Consider the following 18,843-nt stretch of genomic DNA (forward strand, 5'->3'; position numbering starts at 1 on the left):
TTTGTACGTCACGTGATTCAGAGCAAGCTTTTGCGTAGTTACGTCAGAGACGGTGAACACCCAAACACAATTCTGAATGGATGTGTATGGCACAATGGTAGCAGGGTTTGCCTTTCACACAATGTTTTCTACTATCAACAGCACTCCATTGCTGGTTATCAAGTAAATTTGTATACTAAAAATTATTTTGAGCAATTACCAATAGTGTCCATTGTCTTTACAAAAGACTGCATTAAATTATTTCATTGTTTTAACCTGTAATGTTCAACATTGTTTAAAGGGAAGGTACACGTTTGGTAATTGTCAAAGACCAGTCTTCTCACTTGGTGTATCCCAACATACACTGTAAGCATAAATTAACGAGCCTGTGAAAATGTGTGCTAAATTGGTCATCGAAGTTGCGAGGAAATGGTGAGAGAAAAAACACCGCTGTTGGACGAATTTGTGTGCTTTCCGATAGGAATAAAAGACTTCTAGCTATAAATCTTTTATTATTTTAGTGAGAAATTATCTCTTTTTCAAAATCTACATTATGCTATTTCAGAGGGAGCCGTTTCCAACAATGTTTTTTACAATCAATATCTCTCCAATGCTCGTTACCAAGTCAGTTTTGAAGTTAATATTTGTTTCGAGTAATTACCAAACGTGTACTCTTTAAGTGAAGTTTGAGCCTTATGTTTTTTTGTTTTTGATCCCTCAGGCACTCGTTCCCAACTCTCAGATATACGTTGAGATGCTGCGGTCAATGGAGACAGCTGGGGCCTATACAAAGGTCCACAAACTCTGGAAAGGTAATAGTCACAACATGAATTAGACTCTTTAAAGGGAAGGTACCTATTGGTAACCATTTTGATTGGCCATAAAGCAGCTTTATCACATCATCAAGTCAAGTGCCATAGCAGCTTGAGTGATTTTTGTTCTGATCCAGCAAGCAGGAGCATACATGTAGTTCCTCGGCGCTGGCCAAGCCGGTGTCTCGTTTGTATCACCCCAACCCTTAAATGCAAAGAATTCCTTTGTTTTTTTAGCATAAAGTTGCCTACAGCAGCTTCCAAGGGTAAAAAGCATTTTGAGAGTTACTTCATTTCAAAGTAGTTGTTTTTTATTCCTGGATATATTTGCTCCGGATTTTCAGTAATTTCTAAAAAATAGACCACCTTTTGAGATGAAATTTGGCGCGGATATCAGAACACAACTTTACTAGGATAAAACAAAAAATTTGTGGCTGTGAATTGTTACATAAAGTTTGTTCTGGATCGCTTAAAAAGTCGGACTAATAATTTTGTATGTGCACTGTTTGTTCTCGTTTTTTCAGACATTGAATATTTCGGGCACAAGTTCCATCAACCTTTAATTGAGTGTCTTCTATCAGTCATGGCTCAAGCCAATGACCTTACTGAGAAGGTAAAACTTTGTCCATTTTGTTTATAAGACGTGTGTTTGATTTCCTTAGGGATGTTCATGACTTCATGATTGTCTATAAATCACCTTGAGCTTTTCAATTTTGTTGAATGCATCTAAAGCAGTCAACAAAAGGGGAAAGAATTAATCCACATTATCAATAGTGTCCAGCCGTCTATTTCACCAAACTCCTCCTAACTTAGGAATAATCTTAGACCTTAGGACGAGTTGAGTCCCGTATCCAAATACGTAGGAAGAATTGAACCCATCCTAAGTTAGGACGGGTTACTCGTCCTAACTCGAGTTAGGATTAATCCTAGCCTTTCGTGAAATCGGAGGGAGCCCCTTCTCACAATGTGTTATACTATCAACAGATTACTCCTCACCAAGTAGGGTTTTATGCTAAGAATTATTGTGAGTAATTACCAACAGTGTCCACAGCCTTTGAATCTTAAAGTGTCAATAACTTGTTGTTGAATGTCACAGTCCCTTGTATGTCAAATCCAACACGATACATCATGATCATTTTGTTGATTTACAGGTCTCTTCCGAGTTTCTTGAAATAGCTTTGGAGATCCGGAATAATGTGAAGACATCCAAATCAAGAAAATATCCCGTTCGGTGAGTCACTTAAATTACCAAACGTGTCCAGTGCATTTAACCAACTAACCCAAGCAATACCTGTACATCTTTGAAAAAAATTAAAACAAATCCCCTAACGTATGGTAAAAAAACTTTACCAAAGGGACAGTACAATGTTGAATGTAATTCTAAAGATTTCCCTGATTGTTGTGCAAAATGTCCCTGGTTGCAAGATGCAATATTTGGCAGCTCTGCTACATGTACATGTACTACTGCCAATGCAATAGTTTATGTCTCGCTGATAGCATGAATCGAGCTGTTGGTAAGGTATTCATATGCTGTTCTTTTTTACCTACGTCTCACTGTTAGCATAATAATAAAATGATACTAAGTATGACTGATGAAAACTTATAAAGCACACAAATTCATCAAAGTGCTTGTGGAGCTAATCACAAACAATAACATATGCATTGAAATGTAAGCCCAAACTAAGAAGACATCTATAACGTGTGGTAGAGAAATACAAAGAACAATATCTAAGAAAACATTGAAGGGTAAAAACAATCCATGAATTGAGTTGTGGGTAACATATATTTCAGCGCCTTTGATCAATTTTTTTGATATACGGCGCTTTATAAATGCTTTATAAATGCTGTTATTATTATTATATTATTATTATTATTATTCAAATTTGTTGTTGTTTTATAGATGGAACTCCAGGAGTCTGACACACCTTGTAATGGTTTGCCTCAAATGTGGCCAGCTTCAGCATGCATGGTAAGACACACAATCTTTCTGTACATATACATCAGCATTTTTTGGGTAGCTTGTGCAAGCGCTTGCCTCTCAGCACTCTTGCTCTTGTTTGATACCTGGCAAAGGCCATTATTGTATGTGAGTAGAGTTGTGGGTTGGTTCTCTCCTTTGGTGTGGGTGTTTCTGCGGACCCTCCAGACTAAACAAACAATTTCGATCTCAGGTCATGCGTATGGGTGTGTGTGGCTGGCTACCACAGGCGCCCCTTTATATGTTCAGACTTGATTGGCTCTAGTTTGACCTTTTTTTATGATCAGTAAGCTTCTTACAAAATTTCCATACGAGAAAGTTTGTACGTCATGTCAGTGGTTAGCCAGGTTTTGTCAATCGCTACTTTTACATGATTTTATATTTTTGTTACTTTACTGGGCCTTCATGATTTTATTTCTACCTCGGCCAACTTGATGACTTTTGCCTCTGATTTTATTTTCTTAATTTTTATGAATCAGGGATGTCATGGATCTTTTCCAACAAGAAAACCTAGTGCCGAGGTAAGTATTCATTACTCTGAAAAATAAGATACCTCTACTGAAAATATCTACCCATGATCTTGAATTTAAAGGCTGTGGACCCTTTTGGTAATTGTCAAAGACTACATTTGTAGCCTTCACAGTTGGTGTACATGTTTCTCAACATATGCATAAAATAAACCTGTGAAAATTTGAGCTCAATCGGTCATCGAACTTGCGAGATAATAATGAAAGAAAAAAAATCAAACACAAAGTTTTGTTCGTTTAATAGATGGTTGATTTCGAGACCTCAAGTGCTAAATCTGAGGTCTCGAAATCAAATTCGTGGAAAATTACTTCTTTCTCGAAAACTATGGCACTTCCCTATCAATCTCTCCCCATTACTCGTCACCAAGAAGGTTTTTGTGCGAATAATTATTTCGAGTAATTACCAATAGTGTCCACTGTCTTTAAAAATGAATTAGTTTTTAAAATGTAGCCTATTTGTGTTTTCCCATTCTATATATCGTGTAGCGTCCAATAAACACAAATTCCTACGCGTGTTTCTTATTCAACGCGCATACAGAATGGCGCACTCATGTCTCCTTGCTGTCCCGCCACGTTTGTGCTACATGAAGCATCACCAGTGCGCCCTCTAGTTCTTATATATAACTCCATGGTTATGTCTGAGTTGTTTTGTCTTCAAAGCAGTAATATTCTATGATAATTTTTTTTTTTTTTACGATCAGTAAAATTACAGTTTGTATATTTTCTTTGTACAAGCATTAATATTCTAAGATACTTTGTTATTGACTTTCAGCAATGTTCTTCTTGAGGACTATGTAGAGGCATGCATTGTAGCAAGAGACAGCAAGAAGGCAATCGTAAGTGTTTTTTTTTTTTCTCTTTCAAATTTTACATTCGTGGAAAAGCAGTTTCGTGTATCTTTGCAGAGACCATTCCTTTCTGTTTGATCATCACTCCATGTCTGTATATGGCTAACATTGTTGGTTTGTTTTTGTACACACTTTTACAGTAAATGTGTCTGTTAAAAAACAATGAGAACTTACATTTAGTTGCAGTTTTTTGTTTTAGAAATTAGAGTATTATTTTTTAATTGGAAACTGTCATATCAAGACGTCACTTTTCATTTCAAACTTACTGGGTATGTGTGAGTAGAAATTTTTTCGAATGATTTCTGGGTTGGGCAAAGAATTGACGTGAGTTGGATTCGAACCCACACATTTGTTCTCAGTCATTTTGGTATGAGCTACTTGCAGCTGCTGTTGTTTTTTGGTGCAAGCCACTGTAAGCACAGATTCTGCGCTTACAGAAGCAGGGAATTCAGTGCTTATGCCAAGCGTTATTCACAGGTTAGCAAAGAATTTTGGTTTGTTTACCTGGGAACTCCACGTTTCGAGGCATTCTATGCTTACGCAACTATACTAGGGCAGAAAATTTTCGCTTGGCGTGCAAGCGGAGAATGGTGGTCGTAAGCACAGATTCTTAGCTTTACGGAAGCAGGAAATTTTCACAGGTTAGCGGGAACTTTGGTTTGTGTTCCTGCGTACATGTACTCCACGTTACTGGGCATTCTAAGCTTACAGTAGGGCAGAAAATTGTCGCTTGGCATGCAAGCGGAGAATGGTGATCGCAAGCATAGATTCAGTGCCTACAGAAGCAGGGAATTCTGTGCTTATGCCAAGCCGAAGTCACAGGTTAGCGGGGAACTTTGGCTTGTGTGCCTGTATACTCCACGTTACTATAGGCACTTGATGCTTACGCAGCTACACTAGGGCAGAAAATTTTCGCTTGGCGTGCAAGGTCAGAATGGTGATCGTAAGCACAGATTCGGGGCTTACAGAAGCAGGGAACTCTGTGCTTGACGCATGTGTATTTCACAGGTTAGCAAGGAATTTTGGTTTGTGTTCCTGCGTACTCCACGTTTTGGGCATTCTAAGCTTACACTAGGGCAGAAAATCGGCGTTTGGCGTGCAAGCGAAGAATAGTGATCGTAAGCGCAACAAAGCCATGAAGTTCAGAAAGCCCACTTTACTACATAATACATCAAAGATAAACCGATATGTTTTGGTTTGCTGTTCTGCCCATGTGCGATAGCAGAGTAAACACAAGAGTCCAAACTGCCAAAGGAAAATATGAATATTAAATTCAATATGCTCTGTACTGAAAATAAAAATGAAGAGCCAAAGGTTGCGCTGGACTTAGCCCACAATACTTTGTCATTTGCGAGTTTGGTTTACCCAGCTATAGATTTGACACTTTTTGAAGTAGGTGATGACAAAATGTAGGTTTGTTTTAGGTCCAGTTGTTACTCAATTTAAGCTGTTACAGACCCCAGACTTTCCTTTGTTTATGTGCATTGTGATAAATAGACAGTGCGCTTATCATGTGGGTCTCTGATTAACACAAAGGGTTCGACCATGATCATCAAATAAAATGTACTGATAATATCGTGAGATATTTTCAAGTACAGATAGACAAGGTGTACACAACAACGCTCTACTTTTAAAGGCACTGCCGCCAATTTCACCAAACTCTTCCTAACTTGTAGGACTCAGGACGAGTTCAGTTCCGTATCCATAGACGTTAGGATGCATTGAACCCATCCTGAGTTAGGATGGGTTACAATCCTTCCATGCTCGTCTTAACTCAAGATACATGTAGGAGTAATCCTAGCGTTTCGTGAAATCGGCTGCTGTACACTACTGGTACATGTAGTTACTCAAATTAACTGTTAGCATAAGAACTTTCTGAGTATTACCAAAACAAGCAATGGAGAGCTGTTGATAGTATAAAACATTTAGAGTAGCGCAGTTTTTGAGAGAAAGAGGTGAATTCTCACTCAGATACATCATGTCTTCAAAGAATTCAGGCCTTAAGGAAAGCACCCACTCTGTTTGCAACGAGGATGTTTTTCTGTTGTTATTCTCTTGCAACTTCGATGCCAAATTGAGTCAACATTTTCACAGATGTGTTATTTTATGCATATGTGGGGATACACCAAGTGAGAATCGTTGGCAATTACCAAACGTATTCAGTGCTATAAAGACAGTGGACACTATTGGTAATTGTCAAAGACTAGTATTCTCACTTGGTGTATCTCAACATATGCATAAAAAAACAAACCTGTGAAAATTTGAGCTCAATTAAGTGATGAAGTTGCGAGATAATAATGAAAGAAAAAACTCCCTTGTCACACGAAGTTGTGTGCGTTTAGATGGTTGATTTCGAGACCTCAAATTCTAAATCTGAGGTCTCAAAATCAAATTCGTGGAAAATTACTTCTTCCTCGAAATCTATGGCACTTCAGAGGGAGCCGTTTCTCACATTGTTTTATATCATCAACCTCTCCCCATTACTCGTCACCAAGTAAGGTTTTACGCTAATAAATATTTAGAGTAATTACCAATAGTGTCCACTGCCTTTAAAGGAACATGTTGGCTTGGATCGGTGGAGTTGGTCTTTGAAAAGCATTTGTGACTGTTTGTTATAAATTGCATATGGTTAGTAGAAAGATGTTTAAATGTAGAATACACTTATCCACACAAATTCGCCCTGAAATTCATTGAAATGAGTGGTTTTCCTTTTACTTTGCAAACTAACGCGGTCGGCCCTCTATGGGAGGCAAACATTTGTCTTCCATAATTGGCCTACTATGTTAGTCGACACAAGGCAATGTGTTCCTTTAAAGATACATCCTTGGCTAAAATTATCTTTTGGAATTCAAAGGCCATTCTATAGGTTTGTTTTATTCAGGTGTACTTTTAATATCAGGGGCTCTGCAAATAAAAACCAACGCACATCTTGATTGAGAACAAAGGTTAATGAACTTTTTCTGAATCCGGTTTGATTGCCGGAACTTGTTTTTGTACCCTTATTTAGATAAAAGCTGACCATAATTATCAGCATCAGCCATATTAGACCTAGAGTGCTGATTTTTATACTTTGTGATAAGCATTGGCATGTATGATATTTAGGACAAATTGTTTGAGTACAACTTACAGCTAACCTACATGTGTTTGTAAATGTACCGTTAGGCTTAAAGGAACACGTTGCCTTGGATCGGTCGAGTTGGTCTATGAAAAGCGTTTGAAACCGTTTGTTATGAAATGCATATGGTTAGAAAGATGTTTCAAAAGTAGAATATAATGATCCACACAAGTATCACTCAAAATTACACGGGTTTCCTTTTACGTCGCGAACTCACACGGGCGGCCATTTATGGGAGTCAAAGTTTTGACTCCCATAAATGCCCGACCGTGTTTATCGACGAGGTTAAACGAAAACTACGCAATTTCGAGGCATATTTGTGTAGATCATTGTATTCTACTTTAACAACATCTTTCTAACCATATCAATTTTATAACGAACGGTTACAGGACGCTTTTTAAGGACCAACTTGACCGATCCAAGGCAACGTGTTTTTTTAAGTAGACTCTATAGGCTTTAGTAGACTCTAAAACTACGTTACTTCAGAAGGAGCTGTTTCACACAATGTTTTATACTACGTGTATACAACCTCTCCCCATTACTCATTACCAAGCAGGATTTTATGCTAATAATTATTTTGAGTTATACGCAATAGTGTTCACTGCCTTTAAGAAGTCACCCAGCAGTAAAACTGACAGCCAATCAGATGAATGGAAGCACATGCTCTTCAAAGTAGCTACATTGTATCAAATCAAGGTACAAGCATTTCCGAATCAACAAAAGAACAAAAGAAACAATTTTGGATTCGGGCCAAAATTGTGTATCGCAGATTGGTCCCCGGGCAGCAAATTTTTGACAGCGTTGTTCTTTTTTCGACAGAGTCCTGGTTCTGTTAATTGGCCTGTTCATCAGTTCATTGTTTATATTGATAATTTGCAGAAGTGAAAATAGTAATTGTCCTTTTAATAATCTGTCCTTTTATTTTTCACCCTTTGAGTATTTATAACCCAATCCTCTTGGGTCTCCCTCTCTCTAACCTTAAAGAATATTTAAAAAAAAACAAGTTTCCAGCAATTCGCGCATGCCATTGGAACATTTTATCCTCACTAAATTATCCCTGTTTAAAAAATAAAAACTCATGTAGGTCGCAAAGTTGAAACGAAAAAGTCCTTTGACCTCGTTTTTGCCCCCAAAGTTTAGTCACCTTTAAAGGAACACGTTGCCTTGGATCGGTCGAGTTGGTCTTTAAAAAGCGTTTGTAACCGTTTGTTATAAAACGCATATGGTTAGAAAGATGTTTTTAAAGTAGAATACAATGATCCATGCCTCGAAATTGGTGGTTTTCCTATTACTTTACGAAATAACACGGTCGGCCCTTTATGGGAGACAAAACTTTGACCCGTGCGGATCGTAAAGAAAATAGGCAGGGACTACTACATGTACTTTAGCTTATAGGATCGTGATTATTGTACTACCGTGGAGTCAGTTCTTAAATTGGTCTCAACATTTCACATTAATCACAATTATGTTGACAAAAACCAATCTTATACAACCTTTTAAAGCATGGTCATGTTTGTCTTTGAATGTATGATAAATATTTCTTTCCACAACTTGCATTGTTCTGTAGAAAAGATTAACCTTGTAATATTTTCTACACTTGGGAGTCGACAGACTTCTCAAGTTGGGCCATTTGGCTCCTACTTCTTTTAAGTGATCAGTGATCCTTAGTCATGTTAGTCCAAATTCATTATAAGATTATAAACAATTGAATTTTTTTTTGCTTGTACGCGCTGCTCCGCGCAACTCTCAGCCATTGTTAGCGTTTCACGCTTGCATGTGTCATCAACAGATGGTGGTCACCGTCAATGACGTCTTGTGCAATCCTTCTAATCCCATGTACATGTAAGGGTATTATGAAGTTTGGAAGAGTGCCCATCTGTTAAGAGTTGCGATTTTTTTCCGCAGGCACCGGAAAAGGGGCCCAGTTTAAGCCGTGTTAATTTAAGGTCTTGTTTGTGGTAACTTCAAAGCATTAAACGCTTGTGTGGGGGCTTTAGCTTTCAGTCTGTCAAACCACAGTAAAAAAACAAATACAGACTGTGTTTTCATGATGTTCTAGAAGAAAGACTTAACTCAACTTCAAAACAATTTTTTTGTTCTTCCTTTGCTAGGACTGTTTGCAACTGGTCTCGAACGTTAGCACCACCCTCACTCTGCAAATTACCGACCGGATCAAAGGTGAATTCACACTACACCCATTGGAAAGGTAAGTTGTCATCAAATGTAGTCAGGGTATCATACGATGTACACTCCGAAAGACAACAACCGCGATAACAATTTTTTGGTCCCATACACTAAAAACACTGGGAACCTACTCGGCGATAGCGGTGCGCTTTGATTCTGCGTTTTTTGATAAAATGTTCCTAAATGCTTATCTGTTTGCATATATTTTAACAGGTTAATCGCTTAATTTGAGGCCAAAATATGATGAATTGTTTTGTTTTTCGAAGACAGATGTATGTCGGGTATGAAAGATTATGTCAACTCGATTAAAATCAACTTAGTTTTAAGGTCAACCATTGGATTTGTAAATAATCAGGAAATTTTCTGGAAATTTGCCAAATTTGGATCTCTGTCAGTTTCACTGTTATTGAGCTTTTTCACCAATCTCTAGCTGTTGGATGAGTGCATTCTTTCTAGACCTTACGGGGTGTTGTGGCCGGGTGGTTAGAGCCCCTGAACTCAAGCTCTGGTGTTTCTGTTCAGCAGAGTGTGGGTTCGAATCGCGGCGTTACACATGTATTCTTGAGCAAGACACACTGTGATTGCCTCGACCCCGAGGTACCTGTCAGGGCAAAGATGGTTCTTTTGATTGGTTTAGCCTGTAGTGCATAATTTGTAGCACAGGCTGTATTCTCCCCCAGGAGCTGAGATGGTTTAAGGAATTAATGAAATGGCACAGTGACCAGGGGTTATAATGTTGGAAGCGCTTTGAGACTCCCTTTGGGGGGGGGGGATGTAAATCGCTACAAACATCCTTACATTTAAAGACCGTATTGAACAGACGTCACCTATCAAATATCTGCCCTACAGCAAGGCGTATGTGTGCGTGTGTGTGCGTGCTTGCGCCGTACAAATCAAACCGAGAACGCTGCGTGCTGCGTGCTTCTTTGATGTTTGCATTTAGACGTACTTACGGTTTGTCGTACAAGATGGCGACTTTCATAGAAGCAAAGGGTTTATTCAATACGGTCTATTGGTTCTAGATGAACATTCACAAAGGTCATTATGAGGTCACATGGTGTGTCTTAATCAGTACAATTGCGCAATAAATGTACAATCTTGGCACAATTTCATAGAGCTGCTTTGGCACAAAAAGTAGCCAAGCCCAATGAAATCTAGCTTAGCACAACGAATGAGGTTACCAGTCAAACCATCATGGCATGTGTACCACATGTATCTGTAACTGGTATCCAGCAAACCTTTGCTTAGCAGAAAGTTAGGACACTCTATGGTTTGCAGTCGCTCTATTTTTATCATTATCTTTGTGGGGGGGTGTGGCACCAGATTTTTAAGTGTAGGACATCAATTTGCAAGAGTTTGCAGATCACAATACATGTAGAACTTTACATCAACGTGGAGCTAAACGTCTTGTTTAAAGGAAAACTGACGATTACATTTACATTGAAAAATAAAAGAAAACCTAAACTGGTAACCATGGTAAACCTGACCATGGTTACAGCTCATACATGGCATATATTTTAGTGTTAATGTACCCTTGCATAGAATGTCACCAGCTCACATACATGTAGTGCCTCTATTGTTTAACCTGGCGGCGTTGCAAGGGGTATGTTAGTTAGCCTTTTCACTAAAAAAGTTGTGGAGAAAAGTTTTTTCTTCAGAAAAATAACCTAGATCTGTTATCTCTGGCTCTGTAGACACAGTAAGTTACCTTCTTTTAAAGGAACACGTTGCCTTGGATCGGACGAGTTGGTCTATAAAAGTGTTTTGTAACCGTTTGTTATAAAATGCAGGATGATTGGACAGATGTTTTCAAAGTAGAATACAATGATCCACACATATTTGCCTCGTGGTTTTCCTTTAACTTTGCGAAATAACACGGTCGGCAATTTATGGGAGTTAAAAGTTTGACTCCCACAAATGGCCGACCGTGTTTGACCCTGCAATTTTGAGTGATACTTGTGTGGATCATTATGTTCTACTTTTAAAATATCTTTCTAATAATAGGCATTTATAACAAACGGTTACAAACACTTTTCTAAGACCAACTCGACCGATCCAAGGCAACGTGTTCCTTTAAGTTTCGAGAGAATTTTTTTTTTTCGGAGTCGTTAATCACGTAGAGGTACATGTACGTGTTTTTATGCGCAAACTGGGCATGCTCAGTACATGTACATAGGTGACTTACTGCTTTCTCAGCGTCCTGTCCTTACAGTCAACTCTGGACTATGGTATACATTGTATGCCTCTCATTGTGAACCATTGATAACATGCTCCTGCATTGTTCTAGGCCATTCCATGTTAATGCCTTGTTTCCATTGGACTTTTCTTTTTTTTTTGTGGGGGGGGGGGGTGGGGTCAAAAACCACAACTTTTCTGTAGAATGAAAACAATTTAATCCAATGAGAACTCATGGTGAACTGACCTCCCTGTCAACTTACAACATGTACCATGACACATGATGTAAAGCTAACAGGACGAAAGTGGTCGCCGAAGACACAGTAACTTAACAGGGTCGCTTTTCAAAAAGTCCAATGTGAACAGCTCTGCGCTGTAAAACTATGGCATTCATGCTGTAAATCGCTACGCAAATGCCGCGGAATACAAGTTCAGGTGGAAAGCGCATTCAGTAGAATTACACCCAAGCCAATCACACTAACTTTCCGCGTGGCAGCGAGCAAAAAGTTCAATGGGAACACAGCTTTACACACCAACAGATCTTGCAAGTCCCAAGTTTAGTTTGGAAACACTGGATTCCCACAATAGGCCTATAAGATACGTTTATTAGCCATTAGTTAATGAGCACTGTATCAAAGCACATTACACCATTGTTGCCCCTTTCCATTGGGCCTGAAGCATTTGTGACACCATCTCAACTCCTTAGGAATATGCAGCACCGGCAGCCAAATTGTAGCACAAAGGTTGCTAATTTTACACATTAAGGAAATCTCTACCCTCACAGGTACCCATTTACTCCCTACGTGATAAGAAGCAACTATTTATACATTTACATAAAGTCAAGTGCATAAGTATCTGACCGGGATTTGAACCCACACTCTGATTACTCAGCCATCAGAACTTAATTTGATACCCAAAACCACTCGGTCACGACACAATATATTGTTATTTGGTCCCCATGTTTGAGTGGTGTATTTTTGAAAGGTATACTTTTGACTTAAAAGGTACTTGACATTATTGGTAGTTACTCAAAATAATTTTTAGCTTAAAAACCTCTTTGCTTGAAGCAATGGAGAAATGTCGATAGTAGTAAACTTTGTGTGAAGTTAATTAGTTTTTGAGAAAGAGGTAATTTCTCACTCAAATATTAAAAGACTTCAGGCATAAATATTTGTTAATACACAAGTTTGAGGACCAATGAGCCCAAATTTTCACAGATTGTTTATTTTATGTATTTGTTGGGATACACCAAATGAGAATACTGGTCCTTGGCGACTACTGAAGGAGTCCAGTACCTTTAAGCTGAGGCTTTCACAATAGCTACTGTACATAAACAACAATACAGAGCGCACACATATTAAACATCTGCACTCGGGGAACTCCTATTGTCTCCCTTTAGTTTGTACTTTGACAACAGCTCCCATTGTTTTCTTCAATATGGGGGACCTCCACCCTACCAGGGACCTCATTAATCTCTTTTGTAATCGGTCCCCTGTTCGAAATGTGTATACTTTCTGCTATTGTTTTTCTAATACTCCTTTTTTTCTAAAGAATTCTCTTGTGGCGTAGGTCCTGGGGTCAATTTTAACGAAAAGTTCTTCCTCAGGACTAGTCCTAGTATACAAATATTGACTGCTGCGAGTGCTAGATGTATAATTAAAACTATGACTAGCGCACGGCAAACCGATGCACTATCACATTGCGTCGTCTAGCAAAACTAAGACATATCATGTGACGCGCTCTAAACCAATGAATAGGCAGAATATTGGTAAGGGGTGTTATAATACTCTTTAGAAGTTATTACAAACTTAAGGCTAGTCCCAAGTTCGGGTGATTAACTTGTCCCTTCTTGATTATACATCTAGGACTAGTCTTAGCTCTTTGTGAAATCCACTCCAGGTTGAACAAAGAATTCAGTTGTGGGGTCCATTGTTCTATTGTGTAAAATACCCACAAGTACACTCTTGTAAACCAACACTTACTTGGCAGGTTGCCAACTGGAGAGGTTGGAGACTCTTCTTTGTTCTTCTACTGCTTTCCTGTCCTCGTTGATTTTGTGATTGAGTGTGACATAATGATGTCCTCTCTCTGTCAAAACACCTTGATCCCTTCTGTTATAAATTGTTTGATTTCAATGGGTAGATGCGCGCTCACTATTAGGAGACTTTCCAACCCTAGGTGGCAGCAGACTTACCAGGTAAATGTCCATTGTTTACCGAGTTCTGAGCATGCGCACATTACAGAGAACAATGGATTTTACCTGGCAGAGTCTGCTGCCACCAACCATTACGAAAGTCGCCTATTATAATGTGTTGACTTGAAAGTATGTTGTGTTGTCATAAAGCTGTTGAAAAGGACTTTGCTTGGGGTCAAGTGTCAGCTCATGTCATCAATGGTTTTTGATTACATTTTTGATTTTGAATTTTTTTTTCAGAAAGAGAATTGATGACATCTTGTCAGAGGATGATGCAGCTATAAAAGGAAGTCCTTGACCTTGACCCTCACTGACCCCAACAAGTTTTCTTCATTGTAAAGGTAGATTTAATTAGACTTGGAATTTCAAAACCAACGAATCAGTTGTCGATTTCACAAAGATAGTCTTAACTTAAACCAACAAGTAAAAACAAACTTTACGATTCAATACTCCCTTTCAATAGTTTGAATATATTTTTTTTTAAGTTTCCTGAGTATGTTGGAGTATACTTGTCCGCATTGGTTGTCTTTAAAATAATCAAAAATATAATAATTTGTCAGATCTACATAGAACAATACTTGTCATTGACCGCCATCTTTGATGTAGTAACACTGGAAAAGTGCACGACTGTACGTGCTGCGCGTGACTCTCGGGCAATGGTAGCTCTTCACGTGAGCACAATTCATAAAATATGGCGCACGAGGAGAGTATTGCAATCCATCTACTGTATAAGTTTGGTAATTGGAACCCACCGTTTGTGTCTATCCTACTTGTTGTAGATAACAAACCTTAAAAATGAACCTGTGAAACTTTCATTAGAAAAGGTGGTTGAGATACTGCTGAAAATCTGGAGTGGTTTTGTCTATGCGAAAAAAATAATCTTCAATTGAAATACACATTTTGATAAACATTACTGTCAGTAACACTTCTCAGTTTCATATTTGTCAGCATAAAAACCTGATATACTTTTTACATAACCACACAAGTGAAATGATTCTCACAGTGATTTTATACCATCAAAAGCTGCTTTGGGATTCTAACCAAAATAACAAAAGTCAAACTTAAAAAAATAGTAAGGAATGTTTCACCAATTGTGTCACCGAGTCCAGCAGTTACACAAATGGGATTCGAACCAAACACAAATATATTCTGTAGCATACGTCATAACCAATATACACAAGAATACTTTTTATCTTTACCTCGTCGTCCCTCTCCTTCCCTGTAGGACATTTTTCTTAAAAACACTGGACACTATGGTAATTGTCAAAGACCAGTCTTCGTACTTGGTGTATCTCAACATATGCATAAAATAACAAACCCGTGAAAATTTGAGCTTGATTCGTCGTCGGAGTTGCAAGCTAACTATGAAAGTAAAAAACACCCTTACCACACGAAGTTGTGTGCTTTCAGATGCTTGATTTCGAGACCCTTAAGTTCTAAACTTGAGGTCTCGAAATCAAAATTGTGGAAAACTACTTCTTTCTCGAAAACTACGTCACTTCAGAGGGAGCCGTGTCTCACAATGTTTTAAACTATCAACCTCTCCCCATTACTCGTTACCAAGTGAGGTTTTATGATGATAATCATTTGAGTAATTACCAATAGTGTCCACTGCCTTTAGGTTATAATTTCAACAGAGATCCAATATATTGTTTGTTTTAACCAATTGATGGTTATTAATTGGTTTTACTCATCCTAAACTTCGTGAAACAAAAATCTACAAGCAAATCACAACATACAATGTAGATGGGATTCAAACCCAACAACCTTTGCATTGCCACAACAGATTTCTTACCACTAGACCACAAGCTAGCCCGATGGTTAGAGACAGTCTGATGGTATTGTTATTTAGTAAATGCCACCACTTCATATATAACGGCATTATGTTCACATACACACAGTGTACAGATAGCATTCTAGAACAGAATAGGTTTCAATGGTTAACAAATTGGAAAACAAATTACATACAGTAAGGGTGTGGCTTGTTAATGAACACGAAATAAACAAGCAGTTATTGAAAAAACAAAACTTGGTGTTAGATAGTCCACTTATTAATAAGTTTCACTATTTTGAGAGGGAGTATTTTCTTTTTAAGAGGGCGTTATAAAACTAAGCTGCCGTACAAAAAAAAAAAAAAATTATTTGTGAATTTACAAATTCAAATTTGATTAGTTTATTATGAAAAATGGCCAAGACTCCCCTCCCCCTAAGGTAATAATCTCTCTTGATCGGAAGAGTGTATTCAAATTTACATTAATTTGCAATAAACATTGATTTGTTCCATGTTAAGGAGAGTTTCCCCAGTTTGGGGGACCTTTATACCCTCATTGGGAGGTAAGTGTTCAAAACGTGGTGGACATTTATCCGTATGTAGGTGTAGGAGGTTGTCACTGCTGTGCATCTTGATCCTGCCAAGAGTGCTGTTTAAAAGCAAAGCATGTTATGTCATCCAGGGTGTCCTGATTGGGGACCTTTATACCTCCATTGGAGGATAAGGGTTTGAATCAGGGTAGACATTTTTCCATTTGAGACGTAGGAGGCCGCGCAACTTGAACCTGTCAAGAGTGCTGGTTAAAAGCAAAGTGTACATGCATCCAGAGTTCTCCTGATCGGGGTATTGATATCCTCCTTGAGTGAAGAGGTATCAATTGGGGTAGAAGTGTATCCATTGGTGTAAGAGGCTGTCCTTCAAGTGCACCTTGAACCTGCCAAGAATGCTAACTAAAAGCAAAGCCTATTATCCAAGGTTCTCCTGAACGGGGCATTGCTATCCCCATTGAGTGAAGAGGTATGGATCGGTGTAGGAAGAGTACTGGCCATGTTGGCTGCAAGACATGTCAGGTCCCCCATCGGGAGAAGAGGGAACAAATCAGGGTGCTGGTTTTTACCATTGGGATTGTTCAGATGACACCCAGTGCATGATGAGGTTACGATACTCTCCTCTAGGCAGTAGTTTGAGGTGACCCTGTGGTTAGGGTACCGGTGAGGTTCAGATGAGGGTTTGTTGCCGGAATGTCAAATGAGGTAGATGAGTCAGGAGGTTGGGTGGTATCTTCTAGTTCATCTTCAACAGCTGCATTGAGAGAGGGGACATCAGAATGTTACAGTATTGTACAAAAGAGAAAATGAATATTGTGAATGAGTTGACTAGAAGCTATACAGGGAGAGGTTCATCACAGTATGTACATAGACGCGAATGGAAACTGGTGTTTCAAACATCATAAGGAAAATAACACACAGGCTAAATGGAGGTGGGCTGGACACACTGGCTGAAGAACTGACAAGAGATGGATAGCAGTAGCACAACTAATGGATTGACAACCATGGACAATAAAAAAATAAAAAAATGGAGAGATGACATAGGATTTTATGCAGGAACAGTATGGACAAGAAAAGCAAAGAATAGAGTTGTATGGGATGGCAACCAAAGACAAGGACAAGGAGAAGAGACAAACAAAGAAGAAGATGGGATGACATAAGATCTTATGCAGGAAGAGTATGGACAAGAAAAGCAAGGAATAGAGTTGTATGGGATGGCAACCAAGGACAGGGAAAAGGAGAAGATGTAGACAAAGAAGAAGATGGAGGGATGACAGAAGATCTTATGCAGGAAGAGTATGGACAAGAACAGCAAGGAATGGAGATAAATGGAATGGCAACCAAGGAAAGGGAAAAGGAGAAGAGGCAGACAAAGAAGAAGATGGAGGGATGACGGAAGATCCCATGCAGAAACAGTATGGGCAAGAACAGCAAGGAATGGAGATGAATGGAACGGCAACCAAGTACAGGGAAAGGAGAAGAGGCACACGAAGAAGAAGATAGAGGGATGACATAAGATCTTTTGTAGGAACAATATGGACAAGAACAGCAAGGAATAGAGATGAATAGAATGGCAACCAATGACAGAGAAAAGGGGAAGAGGTAGACAAAGACGAAGACGGAGGGATGATATAAGATCTTATACAGGAACAATATGGACACAAACAGCAAGGAATAGAGATAAATGGAATGGCAATCACGGGCAGGGAAAAGGAGAAGATGTAGACAAAGAAGAAGATGAAGGGATGACATGGGATCTTATACAGGAACAGTCTCTAAATTTAATTGTATCATGTTGTCCAGTGAAAGAAAATTCCTTGGTGGTTATTTTGGGCAATTCTTTATACAAAAATAAACAGCATGTTTACAAAAAAATAGATACATGTAGTAGGCTACATACAGTTTGATGTCCTACCTGCTTTTTCGTGATGTGTTAATGTAACACAAAGGCAAATCTCGTCCTTTCCTGTGCAATCTGAGTTAGTCTCGCACGGTCTAGGATCCTCACAGAGATGACGGACTAGTTCTGTTGCTTCACTGTGATGAAACAGAACTGTGCTGTTTGTACATACGTGTTGGAACTCTGCAACGGAAGCAGTTTTATTGTTAAATACAAATACATGTTTTGTTTACCCTTACACCGATGTGTATTACATTGTATACTCAGTAGACCTACTTTCCCGAGTTCTGTGAACAAATCTAAGTCATATTACTCTGGTTGGATTCGAACCCACGACCTTTGCAATTCTAGAGCAGTTTCATACCAAATAGGCCACCGAGATTGCGTGGTAGCTAGAGGCAGTTCGAAACCTTTGTTTTAGCAGCATGTATAACTGCAAACGATTTATTAGATGTTAAATTTGCATCAGGGATAAAGAATATCAATTTTGGTTTTTAGCCACGTTGTGTGTAAGCACTGTATACTCAGTATTTTTTCTGAGTTCGGAAGTATAACTTTTGCAGAGTGTTACACAAATAGCGAAATTAACTTCTTGTAAGTGCGTATACATCGGTACCTGCTAGGGTAGAGTTTGATATTGTGTTTGAATAAGCTTCGGAGTGCCACGACAGCCAATTACTGTGTTCTCCTAAGGGGGGGGGGGGGGGGGCTGAGAAAGATAACGAAACAAAACTGTATCGTGGGTTTGACTCTATAACGTTTCAGTTATGTACACAGTACTGTAGTATACTTCTGTCGAGAGACAAGCTTCA

General features: G+C 38.7%; 1 protein-coding gene across 2 annotated transcripts in view; it reads left to right on the forward strand.

Annotated features, from left to right (window-relative positions):
* The window catches only part of LOC139940988 (small ribosomal subunit protein mS39-like), a 38,191-nt gene extending 22,693 nt beyond the window's left edge, over positions 1 to 15,498 (forward strand). For both annotated transcript variants that reach the window (XM_071937394.1, XM_071937393.1), the window contains 8 exons: positions 701 to 791; positions 1,316 to 1,404; positions 1,943 to 2,022; positions 2,692 to 2,760; positions 3,249 to 3,290; positions 4,069 to 4,132; positions 9,371 to 9,465; positions 14,053 to 15,498. In XM_071937394.1, the coding sequence (XP_071793495.1) occupies positions 701 to 791; positions 1,316 to 1,404; positions 1,943 to 2,022; positions 2,692 to 2,760; positions 3,249 to 3,290; positions 4,069 to 4,132; positions 9,371 to 9,465; positions 14,053 to 14,110 (588 nt within the window). In that variant the 3' untranslated portion in view covers positions 14,111 to 15,498. The remainder of the gene's footprint in view (positions 1 to 700; positions 792 to 1,315; positions 1,405 to 1,942; positions 2,023 to 2,691; positions 2,761 to 3,248; positions 3,291 to 4,068; positions 4,133 to 9,370; positions 9,466 to 14,052) is intronic.
* The last annotated feature ends 3,345 nt before the right edge of the window (positions 15,499 to 18,843 follow it).

Source organism: Asterias amurensis, chromosome 8 (assembly GCF_032118995.1).
Source record: "Asterias amurensis chromosome 8, ASM3211899v1".
Lineage (NCBI taxonomy): Eukaryota > Metazoa > Echinodermata > Asteroidea > Forcipulatida > Asteriidae > Asterias > Asterias amurensis.